The sequence below is a fragment of the Dermochelys coriacea genome, chromosome 11 (assembly GCF_009764565.3).
Source record: "Dermochelys coriacea isolate rDerCor1 chromosome 11, rDerCor1.pri.v4, whole genome shotgun sequence".
In the NCBI taxonomy this organism is placed as follows: domain Eukaryota; kingdom Metazoa; phylum Chordata; order Testudines; family Dermochelyidae; genus Dermochelys; species Dermochelys coriacea.
In genome coordinates, this window is record NC_050078.2 from 75,541,624 (window position 1) to 75,563,591 (window position 21,968).

The 21,968-nt window shown below is 47.6% G+C and overlaps 1 protein-coding gene across 4 annotated transcripts; it reads right to left on the bottom strand.

The window, feature by feature from the left end:
• Positions 1-1,021: 1,021 nt before the first annotated feature.
• On the bottom strand, positions 1,022-21,270 carry ASB1 (ankyrin repeat and SOCS box containing 1). 4 transcript variants are annotated; one of them, XM_038422755.2, is made up of 6 exons: positions 20,361-20,646; positions 18,824-19,601; positions 17,241-17,387; positions 13,367-13,669; positions 4,473-4,858; positions 1,022-3,192 (listed from the first exon to the last, which is right to left on the bottom strand). In XM_038422755.2, exons 2-6 carry the CDS (start codon positions 18,946-18,948, stop codon positions 3,014-3,016), a joined length of 1,140 nt encoding a protein of 379 aa, XP_038278683.1. In that variant the 5' UTR covers positions 18,949-19,601; positions 20,361-20,646; the 3' UTR covers positions 1,022-3,013. The 4 variants fall into 4 exon arrangements, with proteins under 4 accessions (XP_038278683.1, XP_043361692.1, XP_038278684.1 ...); XM_043505757.1 differs by lacking the exons at positions 18,824-19,601; positions 20,361-20,646 and adding an exon at positions 21,222-21,270 and having other exon boundaries at positions 17,241-17,382; XM_038422756.2 differs by lacking the exon at positions 18,824-19,601 and having other exon boundaries at positions 17,241-17,382; positions 20,361-20,643.
• Between the last annotated feature and the right edge of the window lie 698 nt (positions 21,271-21,968).

The window sequence follows — 21,968 nt, forward strand, 5'->3', positions numbered from 1 at the left end:
TAACTGCTGAGGATAGGACAGGAAGCCATGGGCTTAAACTGCAGCGAGGACGGTTTAGGTTGGACATTAGAAAAAACTTCCTAACTGTCAGGGTTGTTAAGCACTGGAATAAATTGTCTAAGGAGGTTGTGGAATCTCCGCCATTGGAGATTTTTAAGGGCAGGTTAGACAAACACCTGTCAGGGATGGTCTAGATCAGTGGTTCTCAACCAGGTGTCCGGGGCTTCTTGGGGGGGCCGCCAAGCTGGGCCGGCATTAGATTTGCTGGGGCCCAGGGCAGAAAGCTGAAGCCCCGCTGCATGGGTCTCAAGCCCAGGGCTGAAGCTAAAGCCTGAGTAACTTAGCTTTACCGGGTCCCCTGTGGTTTGGGACCCTGGGTAATTGCCGTGCTTGCTACCCCCTAACACTGGCCCTGGCTTTTATAGGCAGAAAACCAGTTGGTGTGGCAGAGGTGGTCTGTGGAGTTTTAAAAGCATGTTGGGGGTCCTCAGAGCCAAAAAGGTTGAGAACCCCTGGTCTAGATAACACTCAGTCCTGCCATGAGTGCAGGGGACTGGGCTAGACGACCTCTTGAGGTCCATTCCGGTCCTATGATTCTAGATTCTGGTTGATGAGAAGTGGCAGTGAGTAGGAGTCGAGCAACTGATCTGCATCAATTACTGGACTAGCTATGGAGAAGAAACGTTATTTAAATTAGCACCAAGACCTCTGCCTCTCTCTATCTTTCACACTCCTCAGCCAGCTCTCCACAACTGCTGAACTACAGGCACTCAAGACAAAGAATGGTCTCCTCAGCCGCTTTACACTGGGTAAAAGGGCTGGATCAGAGTAAAAGCACTGTAACCACCCAGGGGTGGCTTTCTCTGGCACAGGCACTGCAGAAGACAGCCTCAAGGCTGCATTTCAAGAACCCCTCAAAACACCTGGTGTAGTGGGTGTACAGAGGGTGGGGCTGGGAGGTGTTGCGGGGGATGGCTCGTAACCCAATTTCCAGGCAATTCCCTGTATAATGCTGGAGCCCCGAGAGACTGCTGTAATTTAGGCTCCTGGGACTGACTACATGACACAGGGGGCCTCCCGCAGCCCCTGCAACGGCCCAGGATTGGGGGGGCACAAAAGCAACTATAGCTTCCCCTCCCTTTGGGCTACAGGTTTGGTGCTGCACCCTCAGAGGTTCAGCACAGCATCTCACCCAAAGCATTTACATAAATACAGTGTATAGAAATCAACAGCTAAACAAATGAGTAAAAGGGAGGGGGAACTTCTCTCCAGCTGTGGGGCCACCTCATTGCAAACCTTGACACTCCACTGCTAGGAGCACCGCAGAGCACATACTCCTATCTGTTTTTAAAACATCCCTATACAAAGCATAGGAGAGAAAAGCACTCTACGTGGTGTCCTTGGGACAGGGAGTCTCTTGTACGGATTGTATTGGGCCTAGTAGAGTGTGGCCCCGGTTTGTGATTGGAGTCCGTTAATCATTACTGCCACATAAACAATAATAATTAACGGAGACACTAGAAACAAACGGTGCCTTGGCAGAGCTGCCCAGCAATCTTTTATTGGGTGCGGTGTTACTCAGTCTTTATTCAAGATAAAACCAAGTAGCTCAGTCACACGGACACCCCAAGAAATTGTTCTGTCCACAGCAAAAGTAGGAAACATCTGACGATTGGGGAACATTCTATCTGACAATGATGCCAACATAGGATGGGCAGGGAAGGGTGGTAGTAATGTCTATATGTGTGTGCCATGCTTTGCAAACTGCCAACGCCTCCCCATTAGTAACTGCCTACCTGGCTGTTGGAACACTGATAACATTTTAGTGGGGGGCGGCATGTTTCTAAGCAGTGAAAGCAGACTAGTATTTGGTTTGGTGGCGTTTCTTGAATGGAGTAACCCCACAGCAATTTACAAGCATGGAGTTAATTACCAGTAGTGTAGGGACACTACAGATACGTTTACCAAGTCATTCACCGAACAAAGCTCCCGTTCATCCTTGAGTATTTCAACCAGCATTACTGCGTATGGAGCTGTTCAGCAGAACACTGTCTTTTTGAGAAGTGCTCATGGGAGTTTTCCGGTGGCCCATGGACATTAGAAACGTCAGCTTAATGGCTCATTAGAAGACTGAGACGCACCACATTCACGAAGGACTGGGACAGAGCATCTGAGACTGATGCCTTCACAACTTGTAGCTGAGTGTGCTGCCTGCTAAACCACACTGCCACGGTGAGTGTTATGTGCCTTCTCCACAGTCCCATTGAGAAGCCACCTGCTTTTCTTCTCTCTTATGGGTTTTCCCCTTCATGCCATGGCAGAGATTGCTCTAGCTGGTCCACTCCCAGGCATTCATGTAATTGGAGGCCTATTTTTCTGGTAGCCCACCCAGACCTATATATTTTTGGTACCTCAGGACACCATATCACACCCTGAGAGTGTTTTGAGGACACCTGCAGTTGCTCAGACCAGTTGGCTATTTCCTAGCCTTTTAGTAGTCCCATCTCAGGATTTCTAAATAACAAAAGCCAAGTGACCTGGCTTGGGACTCTGCTGCTACCTTGCAACAGCTAGCCATACCCGAGCAATTTCATATTCTACAGCAAATACACGGCACCAGACAAGAAACCCAATGGATTCACCCCAGAATGGGACATACAGCAGGTCAAAACACATCAACTTGCCATATGCACAATAGCAATTGTCAGCTCCTCAAGGGAGCAAGGTCGAAGTAAGGACAGCTGAAGCATGAGAAGATAATGGAACAGTACTGTTGTACACGCCCATTACTGATGAGGTCAGGGACTGTCTTTTGCATATTATAGGCAGATAAAAGCCCTCCGCTTGAGTATGTACAAGTTCAGCATATAGTAGTGTTGCTAAAACCCAAGACAAGTTACAAGCAGCAGTAACAGCGGTAGTGTCATAACAAATTACCTTATGCAAATAACCACAGGATATATTTCAAAACAGCACTGTGGGGAGGGGGCGACTGGCACCTGTTTTCATCAGCTCACTCATTTCTTACAGCAAACTGTCCCCAATGCAGCTGATTGCATTCTAGCTGTTTGTGAAGTAAAAATTGTTTGATAGGGTCTGGGACTGGAAGAGCATGTATCAGATGCAGATGGTATTTGCCAAGTATCCTCCGCACGGCCACACGGCACAAAGACAATAAGCTCCTGGGGCAGCCTGCAATCAAAATAACAAAGGGGAAGAGAGAAAGTAATAAAAGAGCAGATGTAAATTGTTACTGGGCCAGATCTCCCTCGGGTGTAAATTGCCATAGCACTAACCGCTCCAGTGGAGCTATGCTGATTTATACCCCTGGGGATTGGCTCCCTCCCCACGCCCTTGTCCTATACCATAATAGATAATTAATAATAAATAATAAACAATAATTACCATTGTTAATTCTTGCAAGGATAAGACAATGCACTTTGCAAAAGCTCAGCACCCAGGGCAGGCAGGAGCGTATCTGACACTAAGGCCTCTGGATCAGATCTTCAGCAGCCATAAAGCGGCATGACTCCATTGAAGTCAGTGGAGCTATGCCATTTTACACCTGGTTCTCTGTTTATGAGGGGAAATCTCCAGCTCCCCTGAATGCTTAGCACCAGTCGAGTCATTTTGGTTTTAAGTTACACACATTTTCTTTTTGAATTAAGCATCCCCTGGCACATAAAAACAATTAACACTGGGTAGAGCTAGGACCTCTTCTCACGACCTGTCCGCAACGATGCCCTCCAAACCCACTCCCCTTCCCTGGCCTCTCTATTTCAGGTGAGAGGCGCAGGGTGCACTATCCTCTTTGCCAGCTAAACAAGGGTTGGATGGACATCACACCACTTCCTTAACCAATTAGTTTTCAAGAGGACCATGTCTTCAGCTCTTCCCCCATGGCCACAAGTTTGCTCCTCCCACCCCTGCTCCCGCTTCTTGCCACCACTGTTCCTCTGCCGCTTTGCTTCCCAGCCAGCATGCTGCAGCTGGAGACACTAGGCCAGCGGGCCCATATAATCGGGGCCAGATAGGTACTATCGGCTCAGGCCTCGGGCTCCGGCACCAGGACTTGGACAATGGGATCAGAATCTCAGCTTTGATGTTTTCAAAGTTAAGTTTCTAGCCCTGTTGGACTCAAACAAACTGGAAACATCACTTGAGTGTAACTGAGGCGTGCCTGAGTTTGCAGACAGACAGCCTGAAACAAGAGCCCCAAGAGGCGCAGACTGCCCTATTGATCTTACCTCTGAAACCTGCTGCCAGCCCAAGGAGGGCTGGCACCATGCTTCAGGGGCAGAACTACGACACAGGGGTGGGGTAAGGCGGGACCCATGTAGGGTGTGCCTAGGGCTCTGAACTGCCTTCAGTCAGCCCTAGCTACAAGCACCACAGCCATAGGGAAACCGTTTGCTGTGCTTCTCTCTTGGCAGCACTAGCAAGTCAATGCCGAGGACTCGCCAGCCACTTACTCCTGGCTTCTTTGAACACCTGCAAGGCTTCTGGGTTGACTTTGACCCTTCCAGTTGAATCAGCAGCCAGGGCTTCTGCCTTCACCAGGTTCAAGTTGGCTCCAAAGTCAATCAAGAGGTTGACAAAGGCTGGCTCGCAGCCGTGTCTCAAGACAGCATCCATCACACAGACCGGGGAGCCCCTGGAGAAGCCCTGGATGTTGACGGGGCCGCAGCAGTTAAAATCGGGGTTGGCTCCAGCCTGGAGCAGCAGCTTGAAGCACTGGAGGTTGTGATAGGCAGCGCTGATGTACAGAGGGCAGACCACCAAGGAAGTGAGCGGGCGAGAGGAGGGGCTGGGGAGCCGTGAGGGCAAGTGATGGTTGACGTCCACGTCAGCGCCATACCTGAGCATGAAAAAACAAAAGTCATCTTGGTACCGAGGCAGGCAGGTGCGGGCACACAGGGCCTCCAGAGGGAAAATGCTTGAAAGCAGTAACGTGACTGCAGCTCAGGTCCAGCTGACCATCACCACTAACCATCCAGGACATACATCTAGGATACTTTGCTGGCTGCCAGCCTCACAGTATCTGTGCATTTAGCCTGACACTCTGTAAGGGGGCGGGGGGCAGTGTGATTACCTCCACTGTACAGGTGGGAACTGAGAGACTCCTTGCAAGAATGGGTGAACTAGCAATGGCTCTGCCAGCTTTACCCCCTTCCCATGCACAAGGGTTTTCTTGACAGCCACGCTGCTGCTATGGCCACTCTGGTGGCTGTTGGTCCCCAGGGTCAGGAAAGCAGAGATGTGACTTAGAGACACTTTCCTCTCCCTGTCATAAGGGCTGTACTGAGCATTGTCTTTATGCAGCTAAATATTCTGCCCAGAGTGACCAGTGTGTAAAATCCACCATTAATGGTTTCGCTAGGGGATATGTAAATAACTCAGCTCCTCACTGAATGGGTACCAGATAGGCCCTAAAACAACTTCCCCCCTGGGAGGAGATGAGTAGTTAATGTGTTAGCACAAGCGCTCCACCTGTTGCAATCAAGGAAAGTGAAACACAAATCTCCGCTAAACGGAGGAGTGTAACAAATTTCAAGAGTCTCACGTCAGTGGGAACTCAAATAGTGGAAATCCAATGATAATGTCAAATGCTGGAATTTTTTCCTTGTACTCAGCAGTTTATGCTAAATAGATGTACCAAATTCCGGGCTTGTAGCAAATTGGGAACACATAAAATAATTATGTCAGTTAGTCAGCCATCCCCTGAGAACTGTATTGTATTATCCTAAAATTAAATATTATGAGTTATGTCATTATAGATCACTTTTAACATATATTCAGGTAATTGGGTTTTTTTTTATTATGGTTGACAGCTGCCATCTTGGCCAATGCACCAGAGATGAACCATGGATCTTCAGAACTGCTATTGCGTGAGCTAAACTACTAACACTTTCTCGGGAGGACTGTAACAGACTCAGATACTGTGGACCCGGAACAGAGTGGGAACTGTAGAAGCCATTCACCAAGGGCTTATGGTTAGAGCTATGTAAATAACTGATTTTTCAATTCACCAGCTACACATGCAAAAAAATTGTAAAAGATCATTTTGATGAAATGTTTTCAATTTTTCAGCAAACCAAATAATAATAATTTTAAAATCTTGTGTGTCATTTCTGGGTTTTTTTAACCTTTTAAAAAATAAAATAGATGAACATTTCAAAAAAAGAAATCATTTTGAATCAAAATGATTTGTTTTGAAATGTCAGAACATTTTGATTGTTTCAGATTTTTTTTCCTGTTTTTTTTGACCGAAAAATATGGTGAATTTGACACAAATTTGCAAAATGTCTCAAATCTGCATTCTTCAGCAAAAGAAGGTTTTGTCCAAAAACTTTCATCCACCTCTCGGTACAATGGAACAACAGAATACAATTTAAGGGGCTGATTCTCAAAAGCATTCTGCTTTGGTCTCGCTCTGCACTCATTGAGCTCAATGGATTCAAAGAGAGCAGATACCCCAATATCGAGTGCTTTTGCAAATCTCTCCCTTGGTATTTAGAATCGATGTTGTTATGCTATAGATGCTACTTTGATAGTACAAGGAATGAAACTATACATTTTACATGTGTAGCCTGTGCAACTGAGTGGATCAAACACTGAATGAACAGAAAATAGGAGGGTTTTTTTCCCTTTTTGGAAAAGACTGCTGAAGAATAAGAATAGCACAAAGAATATTTGCTCCCTTTAAAAATATTTAATTTGAAACACTATAATACCACATTTGACTGAAAAATAATAATAGCGATGTGTGATATATGCAGTACTGTACCCATACAGTATAGAGCACATGCTTCCAAAATGCTGCAATTGCCCCTATTTTACATACCGTAAATGTTAAAAAAAAAATCAGGAGGGGGGAAGAACAATCCAACCTCTTTTAGCCATTTTTAATTGCTCCTTTGCAACAGCCAAGGATGGATCCTGGATAGAGGAGAAGTGTCGTGCTTCTCCTTCAGAGTAATACAATGCTCTTCCAGTCAGGAATAACTCTCTTGGGTTTGTAATCCGAGCATTCAGAGAATGAGGCTTTTCTGCTTTCCTGTATATTGTAGGATTCCTCTTTCTGGTTAATAAAACATTCTGGGCCAAATTCTGTCTAGATCTTTATGAAGCTCTCACTGAAATCAGTGGGTTTCTGGCCCTGCTGTTGCAAATGTTTATCCATGTGCTTTAACTCTGAAGATATGAATAGGCCCACGAAAGTCAAGCACATGCAAAACTAGTTGCAAGATCAGGGGGCATTCAAGCACATCCAAGTGCTGAATTTGGCACTTTGTGCATATTTATCCGTGCTCCTCTCCACGGCACAGCACAGAGACTGAGACCTCAGAGGATGACGGAGAGGTGGCTGCGGGCATGAGTGGAGAGGACAGGACATTACGTGGTAACTTCCCCCAAACGCACACTGCAAAGTGGTCTCTGTCTCCTCCATAGTCACAACACAACAGCTCAGCTTTACTTGGCGAAGGCTAAAGCTAAGAGAAGGGAGAAAGTAGCCAGGGAACAGCAGCTCTCTGAAGAACTGTTCCCTTCTGAAAGAGGTTTTCAATGTTTTGTACAGAATTGAGGTCATACTGCATATAATGGTTTCATCCTAGAAAGTTTATATTTAAATTGGGTTTCTAGGAAAATGAAAAAGGCTCGAAGCCAAGCAATGGGACTCCTCCCGCGAGTCAGGCCTGCAGGATTGGTTTCCTTTGCAACTAGCTGGTCAAAAATTCTCTCTTGAAACTGCTTTTCAGCAGAAAAATTGGTTTACAATTAAATGAAATTTTTTGCAAAAAAATCTCTGCATTCCACAGAAATGTTTGATTTTTTCATCAAAAACCCAAATGGCTGAAAACCAAAATCTTCTGATCAAACCAGAAATATTTCTATTTGGATTTGCTGCCACAGTGCCTCATTGCAGCTGTAGTCCGGTTTTCTCATGCCCCATTTTCTTCTATGGGCCAGATTCCGTGCCAAACTACATTTCTACGATGCACCATGGCCAGTGACTCCTTTAGGGAGGGCAAATTTTTTCATGAAAAAAGCCATTTTCTGACCAACTCTGCTAAGTTATACTTTTTAAAACAAAATCAGGCAAACTTTTTAAAAGTTTGTAAGTACTGATACAATTCCCCATGACTTTGTCAGTTTAACACTGCCCTTAATGGAATAAGCAGAATATATATCTCCTAATATCCTGGCTCTGCCCTCTATTAGACTAGAAGTATGATGCAATATCCCATCACAGGATGATTATGTAACAGACTGTCAGGAAAGTAATCTATACTCCAGCCATATAATTGTAAATATTTCCCCCAGTCTTACTATAAAAAAATGTATTACCATTCCATAGCTAAGTGTGTATTTACTATTAGTGGATAAAATTTACATATAATGTCCTATCAACTCCTGCTTTTTGCCTGGTATTCTGGTTCAGCAATTGTAGCAGGTCACAGGACTTCAGGAATTGTAATTGTGCTACCATATGATTTAATAAACCAAATCCAGCAGAATCAATAGCAACTGTGGAGTTTGTATGTTAACAGGAAGACCCACATTGACTGATAATTAACTGGGAATAGGGTGTTTTGAAGAATATGAAAAGGTATAATTACATCTTGGTAAAAAATGTTATTTTATTACATTTACCCTGTCAAGCAAAGAGTAACTTAGATCAATACTTTTAACCTTCTACAGAGCTCTATAAGTCAGGATTGTGTTTTAAAGTAAGCAATTCTGAATAGATCTATGAAATCCCTATTGAAAATTTTGGGCAATCTGACAATTTGGTATTAACTTAGCAGCCCTGGGAGAAACATTGCCTAATAAAAAGATATTGGACAAACTCCAGGTAATTTTTAATCCTGAAAGTTTTCCAGAATCATGCTTTTAAATTGCTGGCAAGGCATCTGTAGAGGCAGACATATAAATCAATACATCAACTCCATCTGCTGAAATACCATTTGCTATGTTTTGTACTGTGCTAGCAACTATACTGGGGGAGATTCTTAGGAATGTAGCTAGTGGGTTCATTCTGACGTGTACACATGCAAAAGAGGAGAAAATTCAAGTTTATAGGGCCCAGTGCAAAGCACATTCAGAGGCTATCAACCCTCCTGCTTCAGGGTTTAAGCCAGCCTCTAAGTGCTGGGGGTAGGAAGAAACTTCACAGGGGTGTTCTCCCAAAGCAGCCTACTCTAGGGTTTCTTGCACCTTGCTTGGAAGCAGCTGGGACTGGCCACTCCTGGAGCCAGGATACTGGACAAGATAGTCCATAGCTGCTTTGTAGCTTTCTGTACCAACACTTTGCATTAGAGATGATCCCATGCCCCTGTGACTTCAGTGGGCCCATAATATGCTAGGACCATGATTTTCAAAAAGCTGGGCTCCCAAATCCACCTTTGCTGCAGAGTTAACTTGGGCTTTTACTCTGGGGTTGCTCCAATCCCTCTTTCCTAACACATACAGACCCCTCCCAGCTAACACTGGTGGTGCTTTCAGCCCAGACTAGCTGTCTTGTCCTGGGGCTATAGGCTAAAGCCAGCCTAAGTGAGGCTTTCCCTTGGGTTTGTATCCCACCCACTTTGAACTGAGGATGCAAGCTACATCACATGAGTGCTAATAGTCCTTCAATGACTTCCCACAATTCCCTTCATATACGCAGAAATTAGAAAAAAGTTCTCTCACTGGGAAAGAATCAAAGTGGCTCAGGTGACAGCAGCACAAAGAACCAGGTCCACGTCCCAGAAATCCTAGTTACGCTCACGGGGATAGCAGCACCAGTGAAGACCCAGTAAGTCGGGTGTGGCTGCTCACATCCAGGCAAGGCCAACCCTGGTGCTGCTCACCCCACTTAACTCTGCAGCGACTACAGATCCCAAATCATTTCAATAAGCAGGCTGATTTTCATAAGTGATGAGCACCTACAATCCCACTAAAGTCTGTGGGAGCTCCTGGGGACTGCTTTGAAAATCAGACCACTTATCCAGGATCTAAATACAGGTTTAGGAGCCTAAATGTGGGCACCTGGTTGTGGCCAGTTTGGGCCTCGGGCATTGTGCACAATTTCTAGGAACATAAAATAAGCATTGTATAGAGAAATCAAAGGTCATCATCCATCATTCTTATCATTAAATGTCGTATCTTATTGAAGTGCTTTGCACATTGACCAGAAGTCTTTGCCTGGGATTTATTTTGGTTTTATTGACCTTACAAAAGAAACTTCAAGCTCCCCGCAAAAATAGTTGTAGGCACCTAACTTCTCAGCTGATCTGCTGCTTTGTAACTTTCTGTACCAACACTTTGCATTAGAGCAGATCACAAACTAGAAGTCAAAACAGCTTTCTATTCGAAAATGCTTGGGGCTCTCAGCTGCATACCTGCTCTGAGCATTTGGTTCAAATCGCCTGTTGAAATCCCTTCTCAGACATAGGCCGGACTTGAACTAGGGGTCTCCTGAGTCCCAGGTGTGTGACCGAACCACTGAGCATTGGTGAAGCTTGAGGCCCGTGGCAAGCTTAAGAAGGAAGGGCCAGCGCTTTGAAGGTGGGGAGATGAGGTTTCAATCTAATGTGATGACAGATGGGGAGGTGGCGGAGGGATTCGAAGAGGGGAGCGACTGAGTTAGAGCAGTTGCACCAGAGGGGAGATGTTGGAAGCTGGACTGGAAGGACCCGCCATGGAGCAAATGAGGGGAGTGCGCAACCTGTGCGCTCCGTGAGTTTGAAGATAAATAGGGGGAGGGAGACAGAAGGCAGGACTAAAGGAGAGTTTGTAAGGATAGAGGAGAGCAGGATACTTTTCTATTGTGAGGGGAAGGAGCCAGGGAAAAAGAAGGAGGCCAAGGGAGGTTAGAAGACATACAGGACACTCTCTTTCCTCCCTGGCTCTGGATGCCGTATCAAATCCATGGCACAAACTCCAACGGTAATAACAAAATGTTTTTTAAATACATCAGAAACAGGAAGCCTGCTAAACAGCCAGTGGGGCCCCTGGACGATCGAGATACAAAAGGAGCATTTAAAGACAATAAAGTAATCACAGAGAAACTAAATGAATTCTTTGCTTCAGTCTTCATAGCTGAGGATGTTAGGGAGATTCCCAAACCTGGGCCGTCTTTTGTAGGTGACAAATCTGAGGAATTGTCACAGATTGAAGTGTCACTAGAGGAGGTTTTGGAATTAATTGAGAAACTTAACAGTAACAAGTCACCGGGACCCGATGGCATTCACCCAAGAGTTCTGAAAGAACTCAAATGTGAAATTGCAGAACTATTAACTATGGTTTGTAACCTGTCCTTTAAATCAGCTACTGTACCAAATGACTGGAAGATAGCTAATGTAACGCCAATATTTAGGAAGGGCTCTAGAGGTGATCCTGGCAATTACAGACCAGTAAGTCTAACATCAGTACCGGGCAAATTAGTTGAAACAATAGTAAAGAATAAAATTGTCAGACACACAAAAGAACATAAATTGTTGCGCAAAAGTCAATATGGTTTCTGTGAAGGGAGATCGTGTCTTACTAATCTATTAGATTTCAGAGTAGCAGCCGTGTTAGTCTGTATTCGCAAAAAGAAAAGGAGCACTTGTGGCACCTTAGAGACTAACAAATTTATTAGAGCATAAGCTTTCGTGAGCTACAGCTCACTTCATCCGAAATGCATCCAATGAAGTGAGCTGTAATAAATAGTAGCTCTAATAAATTTGTTAGTCTCTAAGGTGCCACAAGTACTCCTTTTCTTTTAATCTATTAGAGTTCTTTGAGGGGGTCAACAAACATGTGGACAAGGGGAATCCACTGGACATAGTGTACTTAGATTTCCAGAAAGCCTTTGACAAGGTCCCTCACCAAAGGCTCTTATGTAAATTAAGTTGTCCATGGGATAAGAGGGAAGATCCTTTCATGGATTGAGAACTGGTTAAAAGGGAACAAAGGGTAGGAATAAATGGTAAATTTTCAGAATGGAGAGGGGTAACTAGTGGTGTTCCCCAAGGGTCAGTCCTAGGACCAATCCTATTCAACTTATTCATAAATGACCTGGAGAAAGGGGTAAACAGTGAGGTGGCAAAGTTTGCAGATGATACTAAACTGCTCAAGATAGCTAAGACCAAAGGAGACTGAAGAACTTCAAAAAGAGCTCACAAAACTAAGTGATTGGGCAACAAAATGGCAAAGGAAATTTAATGTTGATTAAAGTAATGCACATTGGAAAAAATAACCCCAACTATACATACAATATGATGGGGCCTAATTTAGCTACAAATAATCAGGAGAAAGATCTTGGAGTCATCGTGGACAGTTCTCTGAAGACGTCCACGCAGCGTGCAGCGGCAGTCAAAAAAGCAAACGGGATGTTAGGAATTATTAAAAAAGGGATAGAGAATAAGACTGAGAATATCTTATTGCCCTTATATAAATCCATGGTACGCCCACATCCTGAATACTGCGTACAGATGTGGTCCCCTCATCGCAAAAAAGATAAAGTGGCATTAGAAAAGGTTCAGAAAAGGGCAACTAAAATGATTAGCAAAAAGAAAAGGAGTACTTGTGGCACCTTGGAGACTAACAAATTTATTAGAGCATAAGCTTTCGTGAGCTACAGCTCACTTCATCCGATGAAGTGAGCTGTAGCTCACGAAAGCTTATGCTCTAATAAATTTGTTAGTCTCTAAGGTGCCACAAGTACTCCTTTTCTTTTTGCGAATACAGACTAACACGGCTGCTACTCTGAAACCTGTTAAAATGATTAGGGGTTTGGAATGGGTCCCATATGAGGAGAGATTAAAGAGGCTAGGACTTTTCAGCTTGGAAAAGAGGAGACTAAGGGGGGATATGATAGAGGTATATAAAATCATGAGTGGTGTGGAGAAAGTGAATAAGGAAAAGTTATTTACTTGTTCCCATAATATAAGAACTAGGGGCCACCAAATGAAATTAATGGGTAGCAAGTATAAAACAAATAAAAGGAAGTTCTTCTTCAGTCAGCGCACAGTCAACCTGTGGAACTCCTTGCCTGAGGAGGTTGTGAAGGCTAGGACTATAACAGGGCTTAAAAGAGAACCGGATAAATTCATGGAGATTAAGTCCATTAATGGCTATTAGCCAGGATGGGTAAGGAATGATGTCCCTAGCCTCTGTTTTTCAGAGGGTAGAGATGGATGGCAGGAGAGAGATCACTTGATCATTATCTGTTAGGTTCACTCCCTCTGGGGCACCTGGCATTGGCCACTGTCGGTAGACAGGATACTGGGCTGGATGGACCTTTGGTCTGACCCAGTATGGCCGTTCTTATGTTCTTGTGTTCTTACCCCACAGACTGACCCTGAGCTGGGAAAGTAAGGGGACCGACTGTACTTGCCTTATCAGCTCTCTCAGGATGTCGGCCCTGCCCACGCGGGAGGTGTGGTACACAGGGGTGCTGCGATGGTGATGGCTCCCGTTGGGGTCTGCACCAGCTTCCAGCAGGATTTGGGCACATTCCAGGTGCCCGTTCACCACGGCAACGTAGAGGGCTGTCTGCCCCTTCACATCCACCAAGTCAATCTCCGCCCCTTTCTGGAGGAGGAAATCCACGCAGTTGCCATGGCCGGCGGTGGCAGCGATGCGCAGTGGGGTGCAGGGCAGCCAGCCGCAGCACCACACGGACTTCTCGTTGATTCGGCTGAGCAGGGGGGCAACAGAGCAGAGTTATCTGTCAACGCGCACAGCTTCTTCCCGGATACAGCCCTGCCTCCCCCTGGACACACAGTGGGTAAGCCAGAGGTATGGTGTATGCCCTGGACTCTTGAAGCCTCATCTAGTACCTTTATTACGGTAGTACCTAGAAGTGCTCACCAATACCAGGGCCCTATTGCGCTGCATGCTGTAGGTACACATAACAAGGGGCAGCAACTGCCCCAGGGAACTTACAACCCAAGTAGACAAAGGAAGGATTATTAGCCTCGTTGTACTGATGGGGAAGTGAAGCACAGAGCAGCGAAGTGGGCAGACAGTGCAGAGCTGGGAGCTGAAGACAGATCACTGGCGTCCCAATTTAGCGCTTTACCCACAAGAGCACCCTCCCACTTGAGGAAAGAACGAAGATAGAATATCCATTCTTCCTTCCGAAGTGCAGGACTCTGCACTTGTCCTTTTTGAACCTCATCAGATTTCTTTTGGCCCAATCCTCCAATTTGTCTAGGTCACGCTGGACCCTATCCCTACCCTCCAGGGTATCTACCTCTTCCCCTCAGCTTCGTGTCATTTGCGAACTTGCTGAGGGTGCAATTCATCCCATCATCCAGATCATTAATAAAGATGTTGAACAAAACCGGCCCCAGAGTGATCTGTTTCGACAAAGAGGATGTTGCATGTCTGCTTGTGGTGCAATATTCTGTGTTCCAGGGTGAAACCGAAATATGATTTCACTAGCAAAGCTGTCATTTACAAACCAGCTTTGCTAGCACCATCACAGCCAAAGTAGGTCTTTTCCCCCACTGCCAGGCAAGAGGTGTGCCGAGCACACATTGGGCTGTGAGCTGCAACAAGGACCCTGTGACTGTGCCAGAAGAGCAAAGGAGGGAGAAGGGGTGAGGAGGAAGGCAGGGAAGAGTTAGTGACTGAGGCCAGGTCTCCCCGAGAAACATTTGCTTGTATGGCCGTGTCATGGATGCAAAGATTCCAAGGCCAGAAGGGACGACTGTGATCATCTTGTCTGATCTCCTGCATAACCCAGGCCAGAGGACTTGCCTGGATGAACTAGGGCAGAGCTTTTAGAACAACCTCCAGTCTTGATTTTAAAATCACCAGTGATGGAGCATCCCCCACGCCCCTTGGTAAGTTGTTCCAATGGTTCATTACCCTACCTGTTAAAACTATGCACCTTATTTCTAGTCTGAATTTGTCTTAGCTTCACCTTCCAGCCGTTGGACCAGATTATACTTTTGCCTGCGAAACTGAAGAGCCCATTATCAAATATTTGTTCCCCTCATGGGTCCTTAGAGAATATCATCAAGTCGCCCCTTAATGAAGCTAAATAGATTGAGCTCCTTGAGTCTATTGCTCTAAAGCATGTTTTCCAACTTTAATCCTTCTCATGTCAGTTAGGGGCTGATTTTTTGCAACAGTTCTTTACAGGCAAAAGCCCTACTGTAGACACAGTTATCCTGGCATAAAATTGTCTATTTCACTCACTGAAGTGGTATAAGCGATCCCAGAAAAGGGACACTATATAAACCATATAGCTATCCCGGCAAAACTTTTCTGGCCTAGGCTAGGCCTCAGAGCGCAAGAGAGCACAGACACAGCAATGTCCTCAGTGGCAGGCAGCGCAGCCCAGTGGCTAGGCCATTCACTTGGATGTTAGGCGACCTGGGTGTTCTCAGCTCTGCCTCTCACCCACTGCTTGAGTGAGTCACTTCACTGGTCCAGGCGTCAGTGCTCACATCTGTACAATGGGGTAATAGCACTTCATCCCCCCACCCACACACCCACACCCACACACACACTTATTATTTCCCATCCTTAATCCAGGTTGTCTCTTTATATTGTAAATTCTTCAGGGGCAGTGAGTGTCTCTCAATAGGGGTTTGCATGGTGCCTGGCACAACAGGGCCTCTAAGCACGGCTGGAATATAAATAATAATCAAGTGAGGCTGATGGGCCCAAATAGGTGACAGGTGGAAACTTTACAAAACTTGGTGGGCCGAGTGACAAAAGGAATGCCCCGGAAATTTGCTAGGGACAAAGCAGTTCATTCTTAGAAGGGCTGGCTCATTCTGACTCTTGCTGAAAAGGCAATTTCAGGCGAGAGTTGTCATTATGCAGTTTACTCAGCAATGCAGGAAAATTAATTAAATATCCCAATGGCCACAGACATAGGCTGGGCCAAATTTTTAACATAAGGCGTTTCGGTTTTATATGTGGTTGTAATCCCCTCTGCATGGTTTTGCCATTACACATAGACTTCTATTTCCCCATTATTTTATTTCCAGGCTGAGCTGAAGCGTATTCACAAACAAAGGCTGGATATTTATAACTGTACGTTATTCAGTTGAAATTTGCTTGGCGTGGGATTAGCCTGGGTAAATTCAGGTGTGACCCGAACAGCCTCTGACCAGCAATACAAAGAGCCCGCTGGGTCCTGCCAAGCTGCTCTGTTAAAGTTGAGGAAGTGCTGAGCTCACTGTGCCCCGAGGGAACTGCTGATTACTGGGAAACACAGAAAGAGGCAGTCATCTTCCCTTCCCCCCTGCATTCCCAGGAGGGTCTGACGGTGGCCTCTGGATCTGTACGTTCAAAGATACCCTTTGTGCGTTAAAGGCATGAGGAACTCCGTGGTGCCTAGTGCTGGGATCAGGGTATCTGCTGAACCAGGGAAGCGGGCCAAGTGAGCTGATCGATCTGTGAACTGCCAGGTGTAGGAAATGTGCCAAAGCCACATCTCTGAAGACACCAGTGCCTGCTAGCATTGGGGAGCAGATTTCCTATCACCCCTCCTTAGGAGAAGGCCTGACACTGGAGGGGGAGATCCGACCCCAGGCTTCACTCCCCCACTTTTTACACAGAAGATCTGTCAATGCACAATTTCTTCACCATTTCAGAACCAGCTTGCTGAGGATGGACAAGGCAGGAGAGGGTGGGTGTTAGATTTTTCTAAACCTGTTTACCCCAGCCCCTGAAGCCCACTCATGGCCATGGCCATCTCGTGACCTGCTGTACACGGAACAGGCAAGTGATCTCTATGCAGCATCCCCACCAAGAAAAACACTACCACAGGTGGCAAACGGGACAGTAGTGTCTGCTGAGAAGCCAAGGGAATACCACCGCTCTCTCATCCCTCCCAACAACCCCTTCGGCTCAGACTGGAGGGACAGCCTTTGGCACAGCTGCGAGGCGTGACAGGCCACATTGCACATGCTCTATTAAAAAACCAAGGCCTGCAGACAGTGTGAGAACCGAAAACCACTCGGACATATGCCAGGTGAAATCGGGTAGGTTAAGAGCTGCAGTGTCAGCTGGCAGTATGATGGGCCAGATGCCCAGCTGGCATAAGTCGGCATGCCGCCACTGAAGGCCATGTGTGTGTGCTGCTTTACACCTCTAGAGATCCGGTACCATTTCTCTCTATCCCAGACCCTACCAAAAGGAAGCTTGCGTCAGACTCCCCATCCGAGCATCACTGAGTAGCGGGTGTTCCCAATACCCAGCCGCGAGGGACGTGCCGGGAGAGCAGCAGGGGAAGCGAGGGTCACCTTTGGAAGCTCTCCTCCTGCAGCAAGCTCCGGAGTGTCTCCAGGTCCCCGACATAGGCAGCGTTGTGCAGCCTCATGTCTTCGCAGTGCTCAAGGGGGTGGTCACAGAACTGCTCCCTCAGCCACTCCTTCAGATTGCGACCTGCGCTGGAGAGAGGGTTGCTGTGTTAATCCTGGAGATGCCTAGATTCATAACCTACCCCGTGGGTGCTACCTTGACCAATGCACCGGGGAACTCAAAGCAGAATTTGCTACAGCTTGAGCTGTCTGGAGCCAGGGTGCTAACTTGGGTTATAAAATCTCCCATCCTCTGTGGTGCAGCCTACGGGGGCTTTGTAATATTCTCCCCGGTGGGTTTCGTCCCCTGGCAGTGTGAGGATCTGAGGTGACATACAGCAGCTGCCTCTACACATAGCAGACACTGAATGCTAGAGGCTTCACTAGCCAGAGCCAGCCATGCTCTAGGGGCATGAGGGGGGCTGTCTTCCAGGGAGAGACAATGCAACAGGGAGAGCCCGGGGGAAGGCAGGGTGGGTAGCCTGTCTCCACAGAGCTGCCGCATGTTGACAGGAGCACTGGCACAGCAGGAATGAGGGAGGGGACCAGTGTGTCTGGCAGGGATATTCTGGGTGCGTCCGGTACCCAGCACAATGGGGCACGCCCGTGGCTGGGGCCTTCAGGCCCTGCTGTGCTAGGCATAAGCGTCTCTCTGCACTGGCCCCCAACTCTGGGATTTGCTGTGTATTGTTTTCGCCTTCCCATTTCCGTGGTGGTGTCACCTGTCCACTCCTCTTCCTTTCCCTCTCCCCGTCACCCTCGTCCCACTCCCGTTTCTCTTCCCCTCCCTCCCCTGGGCCTGCCCACCCAGCCCTTTCCCTGCCACGAGGGGGGGAAGCCAAGGGCCTGAAGAGAGCCAGCTCTTTGCTGCCGAGTTAGGAAGGCCAGGGGAGCGGAGAGGTGGTGCCAGAGGCGGCCGGACGAGCCAAGGTGGCGGCTGTCTGTGCGGCTGCGTTACAGCGCTAGGAGGCTTGAGAATCCTGGGAAAGTCCCTGGCTTTGGAAAGCCAAATGGAAGCTCAAATCAGGGCCTGGAAAACCAAAAGACTCCTGCTTTTTGTGGGCTTCTGTCACTCTACCCCAGAGGCCAAACCATGCCCCTTCCCCTCCCCACCATCACACCTTCCTGATTTCCCCTTGACCTTTCACCTGGCCATCCAAGCCTCCCAACTGCCCCTCCCATGGCGATTCCTGTTTTCTTCAGCACGCTTGTGCCAAGCGCCCAACCCACTGCCCCTGCTCCAGAAACAAACGGTGCTTGGATACCCTTCCACGTCCAAAGCCCTCCCCAACAAGGCTCACAGTTAGCAGGTGTGAATAGCAACAATCACTGACAACACATGATGCAACCAGCCAGGCTGGTCATTAAGAATGGGTCAAAAGGTTTGGAATAAACAAGAATTGGCCTAACCCTCTGCCCACAACTAAAACAAGCCCAAGCCAAAAATATTCCAATAACTGGTTGGCGTTTTGTCCTCAAAAACGCTGCCCGTCCTAGCTCCAGCCAGGACCAGAAGTGTAAAGTACCCAATGATGGTGCAAAATGCTGTTCTCCCCAGATTTGTAGAGCAATTTAGCAGATTCGGGAGGGTCGCATCATTTGAAGTGGTTTCGCTGAAGCAGCCAAAGCACTGGGGAGTTCTCTGAAACATCCGTGGTTCGCTTGTCAGTAAATATTACCTCCAGAAAAACTAAAAGAGAAACATCTAGTTGCAACCTTAACTATGCTGTGCTGTCACATGCGCCAGAACTTTCAGAAGAGCTCGGCTCCTGTTTAGACAGCAATATACATGGTCCGTTTTTGCCAACACTTCAGTGCACTGGGTGCCGAGGTCTCCTGAAGAATGTGGCCAGAGGTGTCACAAGGGTAGCTGCTGGATGCTGAGCACTTTGGATAAATGGGAGCTGCTGGGCTCTTGTGACAGCTTGGCTCCAGTTGTGGGTGCTGCTGAGTGCTTGAAAATGCAACTTGAGGTGGCTCAGCCTGTCTTTTTCAAATACATGTGAACATAAGAACAGCCATCCTCAGTCAGACCAAGGGTCCGTTTAGCCCAGTGTCCTGTCTTCCAACAGTGGCCAATGCCAGGTGCCCCAGAGGGAATGAACAGAACAGGTCATCATCAAGTGATCCATCCTTGTCACTCATTCCCAGCTTCTGGCACTGTGTGATGCACTGTGTAGCAAGCATACAATAAACATGTGAGATGGACAACGCTAACAGGGCTCTGATGATAGTCGAGTATCTCTCCATGTTAGAAAATCACGACAGTTCCATGAGGTGTCTTTAATCGTGTGGCCAACCACCCTTGGGGAGAGAGGTGCAGACGATAAGTACATTTAATTTGAGAGACAACTGGTAGACTTAAAATGGCAGCTCAAAAAGGGAAAACAGCAGAGTGATTTAATATCAGGGCTTAATTTGTGCCAGGGCTGAGCCCCAGCACCTTTAGGCCAGGCAGCTCATAGCCCCGGCATCTCTGGGCTTGCTTCATCTGTTATGAATGTAAAAAAATTGCTTGAACCACGGCACCTCTTTCATTACAAATTAAGCACTATTTCATATCCCTGCACACTCAGAGATCACACCTGCACACGCTGGACTAGAGGCATAAACTGCCTGCTTCTCATCCAGCTACGTGGACTTGTACTTCCTTAAGAGAATGACAACTGCATGGGAGCACAACAGAGAAACAAACCACGGGGTTTGCAAAGTCCCTTTTGTGGTGCTGCTCACTGGTCGCTCTGGAAAACCCTACACAAATCCGAGAGCCCCCTGAATGGCCTGCATTCCTGAACATCCCCTAGCTTACAGTGAGAGAATGCACTTCCCTGCCCCCAGCCTCCCACCCCCACCACACCGCCCTGCCCCCAGAAAAAGACCAGGGGGCACTCCAGAGTGTTCCCCCCCCCAGCTCATTGCCAGGGAAGCAGAGCCTTGTAAAGTACAGCCCCCCCCCCCGCCCCTGGCAGCACCACAGGAAAGGAGGGATGGCTGCAGCTTGAGGCTGCTCTGGTGGCTACAGTCCCTTTGCTGATGCTCCTGGCTTGGCTTTCCTTACGTTACCTGCATTTCCATCAGTGGCACCGAGGGTGGCACCGTGACTGTCACTGCTCTGGGCTTCCAGGCCAGCCCCAGTTTCTCTTTGCAGGGAACCAGGACTGTTGGGGTAGCTTCCTTCAGCCATCTGGCCCACTCTTCTACACCGCAGCCCCCCAGCCACTCCCTGCCCCCCCCCCGGGGCTCCCCAGGACACTCCCTACACTGAGCTGCCCCTGGCACAGGAACCACAAACAGGCTGAAGCTGGCATGTCATTTCCCTGGCCTGGCCTGGGAACACTGAGCGCTGCACACTGTCCCACCCTCTCTGGATCCGATTGGTGAGGGCCATGGCTCTCTGCTTCCTGCTTCTAGTTAAGGTGGTTTGGGCTGTCAACACTGAACCAGAGCAGGGAAGCAATTCCTCCTTTGCAAGGGAAACAGGTTGGCTTCTCTCCCCCAGAAGGGCAGACCTCCAGAAGCTGAAATAGCCTGTCATTCGCAGGAGCATGCCCTCATCCCAAACAGAGGAGTCTGCGGAGAGGAGGGCCGAAGAAAGAGTGAAAGGGGAGGGCTGTGATAATGGGATCCACAGTCTATAGCACTGTCCAAATGATCACAACAGCCGTGAGACAAGTGGGTCCCTGAGTCAGTCAGTCAGAACACAATAGCCCAATTGTTGGTCCGTTTTTCTGCAGCCCCAGCTTTCCGGCTAACCACATCTCGCTCCCTTCCATATAGACCTGAGGCAGCCAGCATTCAAATCGCTCCGGCTGACTCTCTTTAGATCCCCTGTCCGCTTCTTGTGGAGGGAGCAGGGTGTAGTTTGGCTAGAAATCCAACCAACACGGAACATTGTGACTTAACGTTTGGCAAAGGCTTACTCACCCCGTTGGATGCTGACAGCAGCCAGCTGGACCATCACGTCGAGGAGGAGAGAAATGGCTGCTATCCTGACCCAGGCTTGATCGGCTCTGTATGCCAGAAGCCCATCCCTGAAGGGTGGAAGGCCTGCTGGGAGGGCTAACTTGCCCAGAAAATCCCTGCATTCTGTCCCCGGAGCACCAGGACAGGGAGCATGAGGCCTGATGCATGAGGATGCATCGGTTTCAAGGAGAATCCTGTGCACTTGGGCAGTGCGGCATTCTGCAAGAGGAAGCAGCTGGCTAAGGAGAGTCCACCTTTGTAGTGTAAGGCAAAGGCAAAGGTTTGGTTTCTGCAAGCTCATGGAAATGCGATCAACAGCCAAGGCCAAACTGTTCTGGGTTCGTTCACCGTTAAACTGTCAAGTCAAGCCCTGGGGATGCTAGTGGGACTAGAGCAGCAAATGTAAAAGCTAAGAACAGATCTATACGCTCTATATATGAGCACTTTTCCCAGCAAGTGGTAGAAAAAGAGGAAGGGAGTTGCCATGAAATTTACAGTAACACCCTTGCTTTTGAAAACAGCCTAGTAGCTTCAGCGGCACTTTTGCAGGACGCAAAGAGCTAGAAAGAGAAATGCTCATCATTGGAAAGCTGTTATAAACTACCAGCTTAGTGAAATAGCCAGAGTAGTGTAAAGATTTCAGATAGAACGGTACTTGTGCTATACATACAGTATACTATGGATGTGTCATTATCAGCTCCACCGTTA

Coding starts and splice junctions, on each gene's coding strand:
- ASB1 (XM_038422755.2), bottom strand. CDS start 18,948: ATGTTTCAGAGAACTCCCCAGTGCTTTGGCTGCTTCAGCGAAACCACT. Junction 13,670..17,240: donor CAGGAGGAGAGCTTCCAAAG/GTGACCCTCGCT, acceptor CCCCCTGCTCAG/CCGAATCAACGAGAAGTCCG. Junction 3,193..4,472: donor GGTGTTCAAAGAAGCCAGGA/GTAAGTGGCTGG, acceptor TTTTGATTGCAG/GCTGCCCCAGGAGCTTATTG.